This window comes from Tympanuchus pallidicinctus, unplaced genomic scaffold, assembly GCF_026119805.1.
Source record: "Tympanuchus pallidicinctus isolate F22 unplaced genomic scaffold, pur_lepc_1.0 scaffold3, whole genome shotgun sequence".
NCBI classification, from domain to species: domain Eukaryota; kingdom Metazoa; phylum Chordata; class Aves; order Galliformes; family Phasianidae; genus Tympanuchus; species Tympanuchus pallidicinctus.
The window spans coordinates 27,523,591-27,542,030 of NW_026294747.1; the positions used below are offsets into that span (position 1 = coordinate 27,523,591).

Below are 18,440 nucleotides of genomic sequence, written 5' to 3' on the forward strand. Positions count from 1 at the left end.
AAACCAACCACAAAGTTTAGAGGCCCTTCCAGAAGATCAGGAAGACCCTGGAGCCATGAATCTATCAGACTTCTTTTGTATAAGTGCACTCTGCAACTCCTTTGGGTATATATATACTAACACTTGTGCTCTGTGAGATGGAAAAAGATGATAATCTAACTGGTGTTTCATTCTGTATCACAGTACCCCTAGCAGCACCTCTTCAGTACTGAACTGCTGTTTGGCCTCTGGGAAGATTACTGACTGCTCTTTTTTTTTTTCTTTTTTCTTCTTTCCTGTGTTTTAGACATTTACAGCATGGTGTAATTCTCACCTCCGCAAGGCTGGGACACAGATTGAGAACATAGAGGAAGATTTCAGGGATGGTCTTAAACTCATGTTACTTCTGGAAGTCATTTCAGGTGAGAGAGGTTGTGTATGGTGCTCTCAAGTGTCCTTAGCATCTCTGTTCTGAATTCTGTCTTCCCCTTTTCTTGTAGAACAGGGACAGCAAAGGCTCTAATGCTGTAGATTTTGCTGGAACAAGAACAGCTGCTTTCTGATTCAGAACAAATTCTCTCTAACGAATATCTTGTCTCCAGCAGTGACCATGAATGTGCTTTTGGAATGTGTTCCAAGCCTCACGGCCTGTGCAGGCTGCCCATTGCATTCCTGCTCCTGCCTCTCGGCTTTCCTCCACTCGCCAGGAATGCACAGCCTCTTGTGAAGACTCAGGCAACGTCTCTCACTCCTTGGCAGAGCTGATGAAGCAGCTCTGGAAAGAGTGTGGGAATGCTACACTGGCAAATCATACCAAAGCCACATGACAGTGAGAATAGGATGGAAGTTGTTGAAAGAGGAAAGTCAGACCAGTAAATCTTCTGTGTCATTCAGTTTCAGCTGTGACTGAAGTTTTTCCATTCTAGTTTCAATCTGAGCTCAGTGCTCAGGCCTTCAGGAAAAAAACAAAAAAAAAACCCCAAAAAACGAATGCAAAACAAAATCCCAGAAAACTATCTGAAATAAAAACAGTGACCAAATTAGGTCAGATTTGTTTTAACTCCCTATCACAACTGTCCCACTATTTGACAGATATCTCCCTGAACAAGGATTATTTTGTATAAGCAATAATTCCTATTGATGTACCGATGAAATAAAGACCTTAAAGTACTGTGGGAGGCATCATGGGGGATGAGTGTGAAACTGGGGCTGTGTGCTCAGACTTTCTCCTGATGGCTTTCAGTCAGTAAGAGCAACTCTATGACTTGCATCCCTGAGCTTCTTGGTGTGTTTTGCAGTAAAATTGCTGTGAGAGAGGCACTCAAACTACCTTCCTCTGCTGCCCCTCTTTTCCTAACCTTCTCCATCTCCTGCAAAGATGCTATCAGTGTGTATACTCTTGAGAATTTATGGATATAAGATAATACCTTTGAGCTTTTGCCCGTGCCAGTAGTTTGAAAGAATCAAAGTTCAGAGCATTGCTCCTGTAGTGTCTGGTGTCTGTGAGAAGCTAGCAGGCAGAGTCCTTCTTTTCTGTGCTTATTTTTTTGCTGATCTATTCCTTTCCAGAGGGGGGACTGCAGCCAGGAAGCTGGGCCAGATGGGCCCTAATGGCTTTCGTTCTGATTGCTGAGAAGGAAGATAGGGAAAGGGAACATGAATGGGGGATGGTGGATGACTACAGCAGGCTGGCTGATAACACAATAGATCTCATGCCTCACACGGTTTGATATCCTCTCCTCATCTCCTACCCCTCCAGTGCTTTTGTCCTGATGGGAGCCCACTCACAAGTGTAACCAGCGGGCAAAGGCGTGGGGAACTGCTGTAGGCCTCGGGCTGCAGAGCATCCTTTCTGCTCTTCTCCTGGAGCCTCTTTGCAGCAGCTGGCCCTACCTCTGACCTTCATCTTGGGAAGCAGCAGCACCTGGGGAGCTGCCTGAGGGGAATGAGTCCCCTCCTCATGTCTTCCCTGTTGGGAAGGACTCGTCTGCATGCTCCTGCCATGGCTCTTGCTGATGGCCTGCCAAATGGGAGAGGCTCCAGACAGCCCTTAGTCTTCTGGTTCAGGCTCTGGCTTTCCCCTCAACTCTTGGCTCTCCACACACCTTCCTTTTCCCGTGTTTTGGAGAACTGTGGAGCTGCTGACAGGAATTTGGCAGGGATGGGATTGCTGCACTACTCTTTTTCTCTAAGCCAGCTTAGCCATGGGCAGAGCAACAGCCAGAGGAGGCTTCAGCCATGGGAGCATGGAGCCGGGCAGAGCCAAGTGCTACCTGCTCCTTGGCAGTGGGCCTGGAGGTGAGCAAGGGGGAGCAGTAGCACTGCAGATCTCGTCCTGTTGGCTCTGTGCTAGGAAGTAACAGGTGGGCCCCACAGAAATTGCCTAGTATGATACACTTTCATTTTTCACTGTGTTTCCTTTCCCTGACAAAGCCATTTTAAAAATACCACGAGACTTGAAAAGGCTGAGCCTTTTCTGTGTGTGTTTACCACTTTAAAATAAAGTCATAAGGCTTTTTTTTTTTTCCACCAAACAGAATGGAGGACTAACTGAAATTTTTCCTAAAAAGATTTGCTGTAAGCAACATCTATGCCAACACTTCCTTGCATTATTTGGCTTTAATGAACAGCCTTGGGACTAATACATGAGAACTGGAGAATGGAAGTGAGTAGGCCATTTCCATTGTCTGAGCTGGGAGAAGTACTAAAAAATAGAGCAGTAATGCAAACAGCTGAAAGTAGAACATATTTCTAGCAGGCTTCCATTTTTAATGGTCTACTGCATTAATACTGCATGGCATGGAACCATACGAAGCTTTGCTTTGAAAATCTAAATTTGTAATAAAGTTCAGGACTGAAGGCAATAGCCATTGGGTTTGGGGACTTTCTAAGTTGACCAAAAATTATTTTAAGACAAATATGCTACTGCACTGTTTCAGAGAGGGAGACTGCAGTTTTGCTAACATTGCTGGCTTCTCTTGGACTCTGATGTGGTCAGAGGGAGAGATTTTGCCCTCCCCAGCCCTAGGCTGAGTAAGTTGGTACCCTCCCTTTGTGGGCAATGCACATTATGCAACCACAAGGTGAATGGGATCAGCTTGCTGTTCCAGCTGAAATCCAACCTCCTTCATTTTTCTGTTTTGCAGTCACATCAGTTAAAGAAAACAGTTATTTTTTTAGCTGACTCGAACCATTTGTTGACGTTTGGCAGCATAAATCAGCTTAAGTCTTTTCTGAAACTACATTTGTTAAAATGACATTGTGAAGCTGTCACAAAAAGCGCTTCCACTTCAGTTTACAATGACTGGCGTTATCCAGATGGAAAAAGAAAGCAACACACCATGACGTGTACTTGATGGTCCATTAAAGTGAAGGAGATTTTTTTAATCCTAAGAAGGAACTAGTACTGCAAATACATCTTTTTACTTAAATGATATCATTTTGAAAGTGAGTCTGCTTTTATCCTTAAGTCTGACACCAGCCTACAGTAGTAAAGGATTTTCTTTTCCAGACTTCTTTCTTTTTGAGGACATGGCTGTGGTGATAATCTGTTTTTCTCCCTTGTAGTTTCTTCCCTCCTTTGTTAGGAAACAAGCCATCCACTTTAATATGAAAAAAATGAGCTCAAAAAATGCTTTTCTTTCTCACCCGTAAGCCTCCAATAAAGCTTTTGAGTCAGCTCACATTGATTTAAATATTCATGCTCAGGATATAGCAGGAGGCTCTTGGAATTGGATCCGAGACATTACTTGCCTGAACTTGCCCATTTGATCTCTTTTTAATTATTCCATACCTTCTTCTTCAGAATGCAAAACCTTGCATTTTGTTTGTATTTATTGTATTCTGGAGCCTTGATCTGAAACCTGAGCTGCTTTTTTGATATCTGGTTATGTGAGTCACATATAGGTGCCTCCTGATGTCCTGTCTATCTATATTTCCAGTAGAGATTCCACTGAAAAGCCCATTTGTCTGTGCTTTTAATTTGCTTACCCTCAGTATTAGGTTAGCATGAGCAAAAGCAGGCCATGAGAGCAGTTGCAGGCAGCCAATCAAGAAGAGCACAACTTTTCATGCAGCTCTTTTAAATAAAGAAGGTCAAGAAAGTGCTTTTCCAAGCTTTCCAGCATAGTTCCAGTAAAAATCTGGTGTGTGCTCTGAGACTCACTCAGTTATCCCAGAGCTACGCTGCTTCCCTCTCTGCCTCATTATAAGCATTTAAAATGCATACTGTTGTGTACGAAAGCATGACAAAGAGTTAGAAATACACTGAATGCATTTAGTGAAAAGGAATAGAGATGATGGTCCTTATAGAGCTGCTCACTGCAGAACTGATTTTTATTTCCTAGTAGGTGCAGTTGTGACCACTTGGTGCAAAGACTAGAGAGATTTAAGGTCTGTATCCTGGCTGGGGAAAAGAAAGCGAGGTATAAGCTCATCCTGGTATTTGACAGCAGGGAATTCTGAGGAAAAGAGATTTGATTTGTAAGTTGTGTGTTGTAAACACTGGAGATGAGTTGCTCACTTGTCTTCATGAGGAGGAGAAGTTAACTTCCTTTCCAGGCACCATTATCTGTGGTTAATGGTGAAGAGGTTAATTTTTCAATGTTGGGCTCAGTGTGGTTTTGAAAGATTTCTACAAACACTTTGACACTTCTGAGACCTACAGAAATGGAAAGGATTTCCACCTACAGTGGAAAGGATTTAGTGTTGACAAGTCCTCAATTATGAAACTATCTGGAATCTGATTCTTCCTTGGGGTGCTTAGCAGTAAGTGTAAAAAAAAAAGATGCAGGGAAGTCTACCCTGTGCCCTTCTGAGCAGTAGGTGCCACCAGGATGGGAAAACATCCATAGGAGAGGAAAGGCTTCAGAGTTATTTTCTAATAATTTTTTTTCTCTTTTCTTCTTAGGTGAACGTTTGGCTAAGCCTGAAAGAGGCAAAATGCGAGTGCACAAAATATCCAACGTGAACAAGGCTTTGGATTTCATTGCCAGCAAAGGAGTCAAACTAGTATCAATTGGAGCAGAAGGTAAAGAAACCAGCTAGCTGATTTGTGTGGGTCCAAGCTGTGCCCAGACTGCTCTATGCTCTACCATGTTCTTGTAAAATAAACCATGGCAGTAGAAAAGGGACATGTTGGTCTTTGGTAGATCGCAACAGGCTGCAAAGTTTAATTCCCTCCTGGCCTTTACTGGTCATTTTTCTCCTTTTCTCCTGGTTCTCACAACTCATGGAAAACAGCTTTCATCAGGATGCTTTTTTTCTCAACTGAAATAGAGCAGCTGCTCATACGTAGCTTGTTGCAGAGCTGCTGGGAAAGATCCCCTTTTGCTGTAGGGCATCTCTTAGGTCAAAGCTAAGGCCAACCACCAACACAGGTAAAGGATCCCAGAAACTTCAGCTGTTAGCATGTCCAGGCTTCTTCTTGTGCATTCTAGAACTGTGAGTGCTATGGCTAGAAGCCTGTTTACTATTGTGCAGAGGTCATTGTGGGCAGCACTGGGGATGCCTTCAGAATAAACTTGCATTTTGATTGATTGTGCAGCATGGAACTGTGCAAGATCTTTGTTTTTCTGGCAAAGATGACAGGTGTTTGTAGATATATTGCAAGACTCAGATAGGCTTGCAGGCTGGTAAGATAGTTTGCTCTGACTTCTGTAAACCTTAGCAATTGGTAATCTTACCTGGACTGTGTTTTTATGATGCTCATTTTCCTTTGCTCTAGACTTTTGTCTGAGTTCTGCCTTTGAACTCCTTTTGTCACTGTTGCTGTGGAGACGCTCTGCTTCTGTGGTATTTCTAGGTTTGCCTTCACAGTGACCATGGAAAATGAGGGGGTTTGTTATCTCCATCTTACAGATGGAAATATATGGTTTCTCCATGGAAACTCTTGACAGCCAGGAAATGAGCCCATAGTACAGTTCTGGAATGAGCACTCATCTTCTGTCAGAGTTGTAGGACTACAAGGTCGAGATCTGTCTGTTTATAGTCCAGCAGGTCAGCACAGTGTTGGTTTGTTGTCCTGAGATCTGGCCTCAGGCACACTCTTGGGGTCCTCTGTGGTCCACTAGTTCTGTATGAGATCAGGCAGAATACCTCAGCCCCTGGAGGTGTTTGTGTTTGCCTTACTCCATTTACCCTAGCTTAAAGTTGTAATATTATGAAGGCTTCAGAATAATTTGCAGAGATGCTCTTTTACAGTGTCTGGCACTTAAGAGATGAATGTAAGAGAGAGAAATAATTTGGTATAACTTGCATGCAGAACTTCCCTTCAGTTTTCTCACCTTTTCCCACAACAGCAAGTTAGGGTGTTGCTTTCCCTGAGTACTGTTTATGTAGGCACAGAAGCACAAGTACGGTTATTTTGTGCCCTTTCAAGATGTGTCCAGTGTCTTGATTCAGTATTCCGTGTCAGTATGACACCCCTTTTAACTAGAAGTTGGACATGAAGATGTAGGTCTCCCATCTTAAGAGAAGACAACTGTCATCTGGATCTTGGACAGGCATTCGTATCCTTCTGGGAGCCTAGAACATGTGTAAAACCTGTCTGCATTGCTCTGATGCCTTTTTCTTTCTTTTTTGGTTCTGGTTTCCCTGGCACTAGTTGGCCTTTTTCCTCTGCTTCCCCTGGATTTTTCTTCTCCTGAATCAGCTATGACTACGCTTCCAGCACTTACAAATCACTTACAAGTAAAAGGCTCTGTGACCAATGATCTCCAGGGCCCCATTACTCAGTACTGACTCATAGCAGTTATCCTGTTCAGAAATAGGCTCTGAGGTGCAGTTCTGTGATAGCCACCATGATTTAGTTTAGTCAAAACTGTGATCTCATCTGCTCTGCCAAACCTTCCTGCCTCTCTTTTGTCCTGGTGCCCATGCAACTATACAAATGTGAGGTGAACCAAATACGGGCTCCTTATACCCCCCAAAAGGTCCGGCTTTTAATAGATCACCTTGATGAATTGGCTTTTGACAACACTGAAATTTGGACTGATGTTAAGTTTTGGTGCTTATACAGAGCACTTTAATGCAAGCTCAAGCTGTGCAAGCATGATCCCAGAGAGGGGCCCAGCCCAGTACCTTCCTTTGCTCCTGAGCTAAGCCCACTCTGGCTGTCAGCAGGAGGCATAAGCCTGCAGCAGGGCTTCTGCTCACTCCATCCAAGTACTGTGTACCTGGTAAATTACACATCGGCTGTGAAAATGGATTTTTGCTTTGAACAGAATGGCAGTAGCTCCATCCACTGAAGGAATTACAAGCCTTCCTTGAGCGTGAATGCTAAAGTATAATATTCAGGCCTTGAGAAGACATTGCACAGTAGCAAAGTAGAAAGTAAAAGTCAATGAGGCGGCCATAACATTGTGCCAAGAAAATGAGCTGTAAATGCCTCGGGCAGGCAGGACTGGTCTAGGAGGTTTTCTCCCCTAAGGGAAAACTAGCTGTCTTGTGGCAGCATAAGGGTTCTGGCTAGGCCAGCACACTTCTTCACCTTGACGGTGCTCCATCTCTGGGTGTCCATCTGTCAGATAGCAGTTTTGTGTGAAAGGTCTGCAGCCCAGCCAGACTTTTTTGTGTACACTAGATAAATGGCATTGGCCATCTATGTTCTCTTTTTCCTCTCTCCTTTTCTTTTTTCTCTTTTTCCTCTCTCCTTTTCTTTTTCCTCTTTCTGTAGTTAAAACATAAGCTCTAGAAAGAAAGAATTCCATTGGGAGACTCTCTTGTCAACTAAAGCCTTGCAAAACCATGGTTAACCAGAGTTAAAGCCAGAGATAATGTTTCCATGGTATTTCTCTTGCATTTTGTTAAATGAAGATCCCTCTATGCTGCTTACAAGCCAAGCTTTGCAGCTTAGTCCTATTGAGGGCTAAGTAGTAGTAGAAGAGTAGAGTACCAGAGTAGAAGAGGGTTTCTTACATGCAGCATGTGTGGAAAGTGAACTAAGCAAACAGAATAAGCGTTGAGGCTTAAGAGCTGCTTTTTACAGCAGTTGTGGTATACAACAGATCTGTGTAAACGAGGATCAGGGAATGGTCTAGCCTCAATGGTGCAGCTCTCAAATATTTCTTCATCTGATTTTAGATCTCTTTTTCATCTGATATCTCAAGAGCTATCTTTCACTGTAATCAATTCCATACTGGGATCAAATGCTCCAAGGATTTACCAGATTGAATAGGTTAAGTATTTGACCTTGTGACTGTTTTATTTACAGTTCTAATCTGCATATAAAGTTACTGATTTCTTATACAGACATAGCTCAGTTCAACATAGAGATAACTGCTGATCCCTCTTCTCACCTGCATATGAAAAGAGAAATAAAGCATAAAGAATTTAACAATTGCAGAAATCTCAGCTGAACAAAACACTTCCTGAACAGCTGGGCAGTGGAAAGGAAGGAAAAATAAGGTCTCTCCATGTCAGTGAGTGAAACATAGCTTTGTATTTGCCCCCATCCTCTGCCCACTTGCAATTAGGGAGCTGAAAGGCACACTTCCATCATTAATGCCGGCAAGCTGTTAGAAATCTGGCTGGACCATCCCTAGCAACATATCTTTAATTCTGAAATCCTAACACTGTCCTGCCTGTAGTTGATCCTCTGCAACTCCTTTGTTCTATGGGGTAGCCAGGTGCTGTGCTCTTATGGACAATTCAGTTTTAGCTACAGTTGGGGTTATCAGTTTCTGTGGCATTGTTCTAACTGTTCAGGCCAGCCATAGAAAAGTAAGCCTGGTCCTTTTTGTATTTTTCAAAATGAATTCTTGGATTTGAAGTGGCATTTTGTAAGTCACATCTATGTAGCAAGCCAGTCTTTTCCTAAGGAGTGAATATTTGTCAAGCCCCTAATTGGCTGTCAAACAAATGGATGAGAGTGCTATAATTTTTGCATATTTTGTTTGTGATCTCTGGAGCAATAGGAGGAGCTGGGTGGAAGCGTATTCACTGATGCAAGAAATTCCTTCTAGTGGATGCAGATGCCTTGTCAGCTTTAGCCAGCACCAATCCACCCCCAAGTTGAACGTAGATCACTTTAATAACGTGTATTTGCTGCTGCTGTTGGTGGAGGAAACTCAGAATGTTTGCAAAGGTCTTGCATAGGAAGAGTGCTTAGAAAGCAGTCAAGCAGAAGATTCTGTCTATTAGCTTTTTAATGGCATACTTGAACTATTCTCATGTTAACTGAGTGTTGCTTACATCAGAGGGAACAAAGAGAATATCTTCAATTAAATAAGCATTATACTGTTCCAACTTTGTAGTGTCAAGTTCAACATTTTAACAATTTCTGTTAAATTTTTTCGTCATCACCAGGAAGCAGGTGGCTCCGTGCAAACCTGTTTTTCACTTTTGCTTCTTCTATTCATTGTATTAGAAAGAGACTGGCACCAGCCAAAGGATACTGAATGAATCCTCAGGAAAAACAGGTTGTCAACGAGGAATACAAGGATGGGAAACTGAATGAGTCAGGGCCAAAGAGCACATGGCTCTTTCTGAACAAGCTGGTTGTTTTTTGTAACCAGGTTGCTGGGAGAAGTTTTCTAGCTCTGGAAATGAGAAATGCTTGCCTGCTTCTAACAAAGAATAACAATTATGTCAACTCTATTTAAAAGAAGGAAAAAAAAAAAAAGATAAAAGATAAAAAGGAAGACAAGGACTTAGGATAATGTGCAACCCGGGATGGATCTCTCACTAATCTTACTTGCATCAGTATCTGTTTGGTAGTTGGTGAGTTTTCTATTGGTCAAGAAAAAAAAAGAAAGTGATCTGTAGAGATGAAATGGTGGAAATACTTCGGGCTTCTTCCAGAGCAGCTTTGATTTGGTATAGAAGGAAGAAACTGACATGGGAGCAGGAAGCAGACATCTTTCTTTCAACATGAATTTTGCAAAGAGGACTGAAGAGAAAGGGTACTTTCCACCTTAACTCCACCAACTAACTTCATAAAAATGGGAATTTGAGAACGTGACTAGAGCATAGCGCTGAGTTCTAATGCCACACTGGCAACTTAACACCATCTGGTTTTATGTAGTGTCTTGACCTTTACTTCCAATTAAAATACATGGAACAGTAATATCAATTACCTGTTCCAGCTCACTGATTGATGTATTAGTATTCATAAACCATTTTCAGCATTGAAGTGTTGCCATCAGATTTTAATTTAGTCCATTAAAAGAAAAAGATTTATTTTCAGATCTCAGATAGACTCTAGGGTCCTCTTGCCAACGGCTGTGGTTTTCACAAGTGTTATTTTTTATTTGTTTGTTTATTTGTTTTTACATCTCCACATTTGAACAAAACAAAGGGAAAACATGGATGCTTTCTTTTATATTTTAGCTGTGCTAACTCAGGCATTTTTAGCAATGGTAAGGATTTTTTGTAATGTTGATTGTGGTGCTTCATGGGAGGGATTGAGAATGCAAAAAAGTGCAGGACTGAATATACTCGCCATCGCTGATATGTTCTTACATCGGTCCTGAATACAACTCTGTGACCCCAAAATACCTGTAAAAAAGTCATTTTTTAGAAAATTTATCAACAAGTAAACATAATTTTTCATGCCAGAAATAACCGTGGTTCTTTCAGACTGCAGTGAAAAGTCTGTTGGCCAGTTCATACTGAGCGAACCGATGCCACACCAAGCTGTAAGTGCAAGAACAAATGGACACAGAGGTGTGCCAGAGTAATGCAAGCTAGCATGTCTAGTTTTATATCTTTGAAACTTGTAAATCCCTAATGCAAATGTATATCAAAGCACAGCAGAAATTATCCTTCTAGTTTGCACTGGAAATTGCACCACAGGCATCAGAAAATCACAAGGCAACTTAACTAGAAAATTTCAAATATTGTTATTTTTATGACAGAATCCAGATGGGGGGCAGCCTATACCACACATTTCTGCTTGCCCTGGCACATGATGTGTTTCTGCTTAATGGAAGCAGTGCACAGAGGTGTGTACAGTACTACAAAAACAGTCTCTGGCTATGTTGTTAGGACTTGCTTTATTCTAGCTCAAACAGTAGGTTACTTCTCACCCTTTTCTTACTGAATACACCTTTGTAACCAGCTAGTTGCTTCTGAAACATCACCTGCTGTTCAGGAAACTACCAGAGAATGGCTAGGAGAAGATAGATAAGTTATTTTCACCATTTGAAAAAGCCGGAAGACTGTAAATTTTATGACCTGAATAAATATCATATGCACAGATTTTTTTGAGGATCAAATCTTGAGACCCAGCTGCAGCTGCTTGCAGTTTGGGCTGTTTGGTGCTCATCTGCATGCAGTAGAAATCCCTTTCTGGGTCAGCATCCACCCAGCACCTTCTCTGGAACTTTTTTCCTTTATCCCTTTATACCTCACATGTGCAAGCAGTTGCTTTCTAAAGCCTCCAAGCTTGTTGACCCTGAATGAGTTTTATTGCAGAGTCCAGTGAACAATAAAACACAATTTGCTTGACATCTTATTTTATAATATGCTCTGATCAGCATAAGTCTTTGCTTCCTCTTCAAGCATGATGCATTTACTTTGAGAAATGCTCTTTTGTGTCTTTTGGCAATTACATGTCTGAAAGAGGTCCTACACAGGATCTGGACCATTTAGGTTTGTTTGAAATAAAAATTCGGTATTTCTTGGTTTTATTTTGTTCACACTACAAAATCAGCTCAAGGTGAAATATACTGCTATAGGCTGGTCCTCATTTCTGTGTCAGTGGCTGTTTTCAGTAGTAAATGCAGGTGAGCCAATGTGATTAGTGAGTACTGCTGCACAAGACTGTGCTGCACCATTGGAATATCTGGGGAGGCAGAGAAGAATAAATTTAGCTGGAATTCTAGTTTTCACTTCTCAAAGGGGAAGGTTTCCCAGTGCTTCCATTTTACTGGGATTTGCATTTGCAACTTGATGCCTTCTATTTCTTAATTCTCTCCCTTTTTTTTTTTTTTTTTTTTTCTCCCCCCCTAGAAATTGTGGATGGCAATGTTAAAATGACTCTTGGAATGATCTGGACCATCATCCTTCGTTTTGCCATTCAGGATATCTCAGTTGAAGGTAAATCTCAGTTCTTCCCAATGACAGTTAAGCAACAAAAACCTGGGATTGCCAAGTGGTTTTGCCACTTAAAAGGCTCAGAATATGCTTGTACATATGTCACTGGGAGATCCCAGGGAGCTGCCACTGTGGTCTCATTGGCATTTCTGACCAGGCTCAGATATGCTGAGAAGAGTTTTTCAGCTTCTCTTCTTGAAAGATAATTTAGAGAAGCTCAAAAAGATGGCTAAGCAGGAATGTCAACTTTAATGATGGAATCTATTGTTTTTCTTGCAGGCTGATGCAAGGACTTGCACTTGAAAATTGACCTTTCTTTTACAAGTTTTACAAATCTAATCTCAAAACACCGTTTCTTTATTACAGAACCTCATTAAGAAAATAACACTATAAATATAAATATATTATATATATTTTTTTAAAATTAATATTATATATAATATATATAATATATATTATATAAAATATCAACACTATTCCAGTAGACTCTTCATCAAGGAATTTTCTGACAAATGAAGTTAAAGTGTGATTCAATGCTGTCTCTCCTAAAGAGAAGTTGGTTGTATCCAGCATATGCTTCTGCTCTCTGAGAAAATGGATTGATTGGTGTGCATTTTTTCTTTCTTTAGAGACATCTGCTAAAGAAGGACTTTTGTTATGGTGTCAGAGGAAGACAGCCCCCTACAAAAATGTAAACATCCAAAACTTCCATATCAGGTGAGAACAGGCAAGAACTCAGCTCTACCATCTGTGTTATTTTCAGATGTCTTTTTGCTACATTCAACAATGTTCCTGATGCAACTGCATTTCTTCGAGAGATCTGATAACAAAGAAGTCCAGAGAGACACGTAGGAAATCAAAAGCAGAGGTTATAGGAGGATCCAAGTACCAACATCCCAATTCCTCATTCCAGTTACAAGTGCTGCTTTTGTAAACTCTAGAGCATGAAGTCCTCTGAAAGCATTTTATATGTAACAGGCTAAGCAAGACTGCTTATGCCTTAGAACCTTGAAGTATTGAAATGAGAAATTCTGATTCCAGTTCTTCTCAGAAGTCCAGACTAGGCTGGGAGGCAAAGCATTGGCTTGTATAGTGCTGGTTATAGCCATCAGTAGTCATTCCCTTCTTCCTCAGTCTGCCTTTTCCTCTGGCCTTTTTTCAAGCTCTGTACCTGTTCTTGCATGCTCCCCAGTATAGTAGACATTCAGAGCAGAGAGCTGGCATAAAGGAGGTGACAATGCAAAGGGCAAGTCCTAATTGCAGCAGATTACTGTAGGTTTGAAAGAAATCCTTTCCAGCACTTAGAGAGACACTGCTAGCTAGAAACTAAGCCGTGATTAATCATCCTGGTTTCTTCCTTCATGCTCCTGCCCATCACCGTGTCTCTCCCTGGCTGAGCCTTCTCATTTTGCTCTCTTCTGTCTCTCCCACAGTTGGAAAGATGGCCTTGGTTTCTGCGCTTTAATTCACAGACATCGTCCGGAGCTCATTGATTACGGGAAGCTACGAAAGGTACAGCTCAATTTGTTTGTCGTACCAAATGCTTGGCCTTTGAAAACGAAGAGGGAGAACAATTAGCTTGATAAGCAGATAATTGTAGAACTTCAGCATAAGCTGGCTGTTGCAGGACTAGGAGGGAGGAAGGAGGGATGAATCAGAACATTCAGACTTCTCAGTGAAGCGTGAACTTAATGAGCTGCCTGCTTGACTTTCCTTGCTTTCAGACTGCCTCAAATGAACTGCACGTGCTCCAGTCGCAGCTGATTAGCAAAAACAGCTGAATTCAGTCACTCAAATGGGAATCTAATTCTGCACTAACGTCACAGCCTTGCAAGTCAGATCAGACTTAATTTTTCTAAGAACTGATTTGAAACTGGTTATGTGGTGATCAAGTGCAAAAGTTCAGTGAGGTGTCCTCACTGGATGCTTGTCTCACACTTCCAGCTTAGCACTGAGCCACCTGCAGTGCAGGATATCTCTTGGCATGCAGATGCCAAGCACCAGAAAAGTATTTGCCTTAACACTCAGTTTTATTTTACAAATTGCCACTGGAAACACAGCACCTAATTGCTCCGGAGTTTGTCTCCTGTGTGTCTTGGAAACAAGACTGTTCAGTGAATGATGAGAATAAATGTTCAGTACTTTGTGTTGCCAGCAGTGTTCTGACCTAGTGAGAGCAGAGCAAACTGGATTCAAATCTTTCTTGCATTCCCACTGTTTGCTTAGGTCCTGTTTTTACTGTGTCTGTGCACACAAGTCTAGTGAAATCTCAGCAAGAGCATTACTGATGCTGATATGCATGGCCATCGGATCTCGTGGGCTGGCTGTTACAAAGTGCAGTCATGCTCAAAACTAGATAGGGAAATAAGCATAGAATCCCATCACTAATAGATCTGGGCTCTTGAATCACTGTGCAAATGGACAATATGTAAATAGTTTAATCAAATTTAGCTGCATCCTTGAGGCAATTAATTATACAATGCCTGATCTGCTTTTCAATAACCTTTTAGATCTTTACTATCTTGCAGAGCGGTCAATTATATTATCTGATTAATTTTAGTGTCTGGAGTCAGTATGTGATGAATAAATGGAGTGGAAAGGCTCTATGTGTTTACATAAACAGCATCAATAAAAAAGAGAATTATTAGAACTAACTACATTTTCAGTGACTGATCTTTGGAAAATAAGAGCAGCTAAGCAACGTTTGACAAACCCAACTGGGTAAATGCCACCATTACCAACAAAGTTCTAAGCCAAGTCCGAGCAAAACTAGAATAGGGAAAGAAAATGAAAGGTTTTTTGTCGTTTTATCTGTGGGCCTTTTAAGGTGAAAGGCAATGTAATTGTTCTAATTAAAATCAATATTGATGGGAAGAGATTTGTCCTCCTTGGAGTCAGATAAAAGGAACTGGCGCTGTTTGTGCTCCTCTTGCCTTTATCACATCCTTCTTCAAGCTCCTTCTGCCCTCCTATAGTCTTTTGATTTACTGTGTCATTTTCATTTTTGTTCTGCCTAGATTGCTTTAAAGGCATGAGATTAAATGCATGTTTGATAACTCTACAGAACTAAGGTCTTCTGCAAACAGCTGGGAAGAACTTAGCTCAGAGCCTAGCCTTTAGCTCTGATTGCAGTTGGCTGGTGGCTCAAACTCCCCCAAGTACTGCAGTCCATCTAGAAATGTGGACTATGTATTGCTGCTGGATGAATTTCTTACAGGTGTTTCTGAAGACATGAATTATACTAGCAGGATTTTTTTCCCAATGTCTTCAGCTCTGGCAGATATAAGAAGTGCTGACACTCTCTTGATTTTCCTCCATCTCCTTTCCTGAATGCTGGTTAATAGAAGATATTTTTTTTTATCACACTGCAATAATTGCCATGGCAACCTTGTGTGCTGAGGGGACTTGGGACTAGCTGGAGGAGGAGAGATGACTCCTCTTATGAGTTAGGGTTGTGCTCAAAGAGGAGGAGCTGTGGTTGTCTTTAGTCAGCAAAAGCAGTGAACATGCCAGGTAGGCATTTTGTTCAGAGTAAGGTTGTAGTCTGCCACAGTTAAAACAACATAATTCTTATATGGAAAACTATATATTTCCTGGTTGTTGGTGGATCAAGAGACAGCCTGCAAGTTACTGCTCCTCTTCGTGTCTCCTTGTCTCTATTTCTGTCTGCATATAGGCAGCCTGGGAACTGAGGCACCTCTGGAGAACCCCATCTTAGTCAGTGCTTGAGCTGTGAAAGGAGTAGGGATGAGTGATTCTGTTTTGTTTTTATTTTTTTTGCTCTGCTTCCTTTGGGTCACTAAATGGTGCCTGCAGCTCTAGTGCTGGAGTGCTGCTGTACAATGCCTAGACTGCTATAGTCTTCACTTATCTTTCCCTCTTTGCAGGGAGTCGACTGAAAGGTGGAATTTGAAATAATGAATAGCTGGTGTACAGTGGTGTGGATTTGAAAGTAGTGGTGTACAGAGGAATTCCCTGGGCTCAAGACCCTGTTTTAGGCTTGGGCAGGCCACAGGGAAACCTGTGTTTTGCAGCAAAGAACATCACTTCTGTGATGAGCAGCTCCACAGTCCATGCGGGGGAAGTTATTCCCAGAGGTAACAGGACTGTGCTCAGGCTTAGATCTCTGCTTATCTGTGAGCAAGTCTTGGCCTTAGGTAGCTTGCTTTCAGTAGTATTATCTTTAGCTTAATTTCTCGAGAGACTGTGTGATCACACATCTCTCTTACATATGAAATAGAAGTCAGCTGGCATCATCTTGGTGAGTCTTCAGTTTCCCACACATTAAGACTTCCAGCCCTTCCTCTAGCAGTGCCCAAGACCAGTAAGTTTTCCCATCAGGAAACCTCTCCCAATTTTTAGCTTACAGTTTCTTTTTAACCTTTGGCAACATTGCTTCTGATGTTGTTTCTTGCAGACTGATAGGAAAGCTATCTGCAGTGAGCTTGCCCCTCCCTTTCCTCTAGAAGAGGCTGACCGCTTCTCAGGCAGCTTGCACAGATGGGGCTGTGCTAAGGAGTATAGGTTAGTAATACTAGGCACTCCTCTCAAGGGAATTAGTAATGCTGTAGACTCATGGTTGGCATGGGTTGAAATTAAACATGTGGTGATGACATTGCTACAGAAGCAGAAAATGGCACATGGACTGTGAGAACCTTTCACTCGAGTGAAAAAAAGGCAGTTATGTTTCCTTCCTCTAAGGCTAGATGGAGTTAAGGGCTTGTCTGTATGTACTAAGCAAGGTATGTTATATTCCAGTTAGTCTCAACTCCTTAGGTAAGGGGTTTGGTTATTCTTTGGATTCTTAGTGGTTTCTCCACAGCATGTGCAGAAGACAAGTATGCTGGTGTTGAACTGGTGCCAACGTACGTAATTTCATTGCACGGAGTGGTTTCTTATGGCTGGAGGATATGTAAAATCTGCTACACCACTAAGGTTTGAAAAGGTGGATTTAGATATATCTGATGAAGTCACTACTGAAAGGATACTATGTAGAGATCAAGTTCTCTGTGGTGCTGAGAAATGATGGCTTTTACCATGTGTGACAGCTGCTGGTCTCATCACAGTGTGCAACATTTTCTCACTTAATATTGGCTTGTCCCAGTGGACTAAGTGTGAATCAGTGGTTGTGTTTGTTTGGATGGCCTCTGCCTGTGGTTTCCTTTGGTAGGTGAAACATTGCTGTCTCCTAGAGACATTCATCCAAATGAACATGAATAGTTCTGGGATGCCAACCTGAAGCATGCATTAATTCCTGTGGACCTGCTGCAACAAACTGCTTTCCATAAGGGCTTGACTTCCTAGTTTCATGCAGCTGTAATCCAGGGGCTACCTAATGACCAGTGCCTTAAAGAAATCTTCCTACATGCCCACACTCTGTCTGCCCAGGCCTGCCTAACTTCATGTTTCATGCTGCCTGGTTCAGATAGTTTCCTACTGACTGAAATTCAGGCACAGATGAATTTTCCAAGTCAGTGCTAACTGAAGGCACATACTCTCAAATAGAAAAGAAACAGAATGCGTATGATGGTTTAGAAAGAAGGTTCATATAAGAAGATTATACTTTTTATTTTCTAATTTTTAAGGCAGGACTCATTTTGTGTGTCACAGTTGACAATATGGAGAGAGACATTCCATCCTTCCTCCCTCCTGAAATCCTCTTAGCTAACATGGTGACTAAATGCAAGCAGTTTGGGAACAGCTACTCTCCAGCAGGAGCCACTTCTCTCAACAGTAGAAATGAGAAATGAAATGTCCTTTGTCATCCGTGGAATTTCAGAAAGACTATAGGAGTCAGGCTTGTGCAAGGGTCTCAAACTAGTTATTAAATGTCTTGTTGGTGATAGTTATGTTTAAATGCTGGGAGCAATTTGCAGAGGTCTTTCATTTCCAGTGACATCTGCATTTCACATTCTCTTGTTCACCTCTCTAAAATCCACTTACCTTTGTCATATGACTCATGTCACACTCAACTTTGTTTAGAATTTGATAACTGTGTATTGATGTCTGTATCTGAAGTGCATTCTGCCACAGCAGAAAGTTTATATATAGAAAAATAGAAACACACAAGGGAAATGGCAAGTCCTGTGCAGTGCATAGGGAGAAGACTAATATGCAGACAAAATGGGTACTTTTGTATTTATTTTGTAGAGATCTGTTAAAACATTTTTCTTCCTCCCACTCAACTGGTGTTCAACAAACTGTGCACTAGCTAAGGACAGCACACATTGCAGATGTTGTTACTATTTTAGTATTGCTTAGATGTTCTAGCAGATACGCTGCTCTGCAGTTCTTTAAAATGGGAGATGAAAACCTAATCTAAGCATGATATCTAAATGTGTGATATGGCCATTTACTGTCTGTGTGATGTGAAGCTAATGTAACTTTAAACTAGGTTCAAGACGAAGTGTATTATTCTTTCTCAT

General features: G+C 41.5%; 1 protein-coding gene across 3 annotated transcripts in view; it reads left to right on the forward strand.

The window, feature by feature from the left end:
- Window positions 1–18,440, forward strand: part of ACTN1 (actinin alpha 1) — an 80,323-nt gene that overhangs the window by 35,077 nt on the left and 26,806 nt on the right. For all 3 annotated transcript variants that reach the window (XM_052693109.1, XM_052693107.1, XM_052693108.1), the window contains exons 2-6: window positions 287–401; window positions 4,889–5,008; window positions 11,932–12,018; window positions 12,645–12,732; window positions 13,449–13,527. In XM_052693109.1, coding sequence (XP_052549069.1) covers window positions 287–401; window positions 4,889–5,008; window positions 11,932–12,018; window positions 12,645–12,732; window positions 13,449–13,527 — 489 coding nt within the window. The remainder of the gene's footprint in view (window positions 1–286; window positions 402–4,888; window positions 5,009–11,931; window positions 12,019–12,644; window positions 12,733–13,448; window positions 13,528–18,440) is intronic.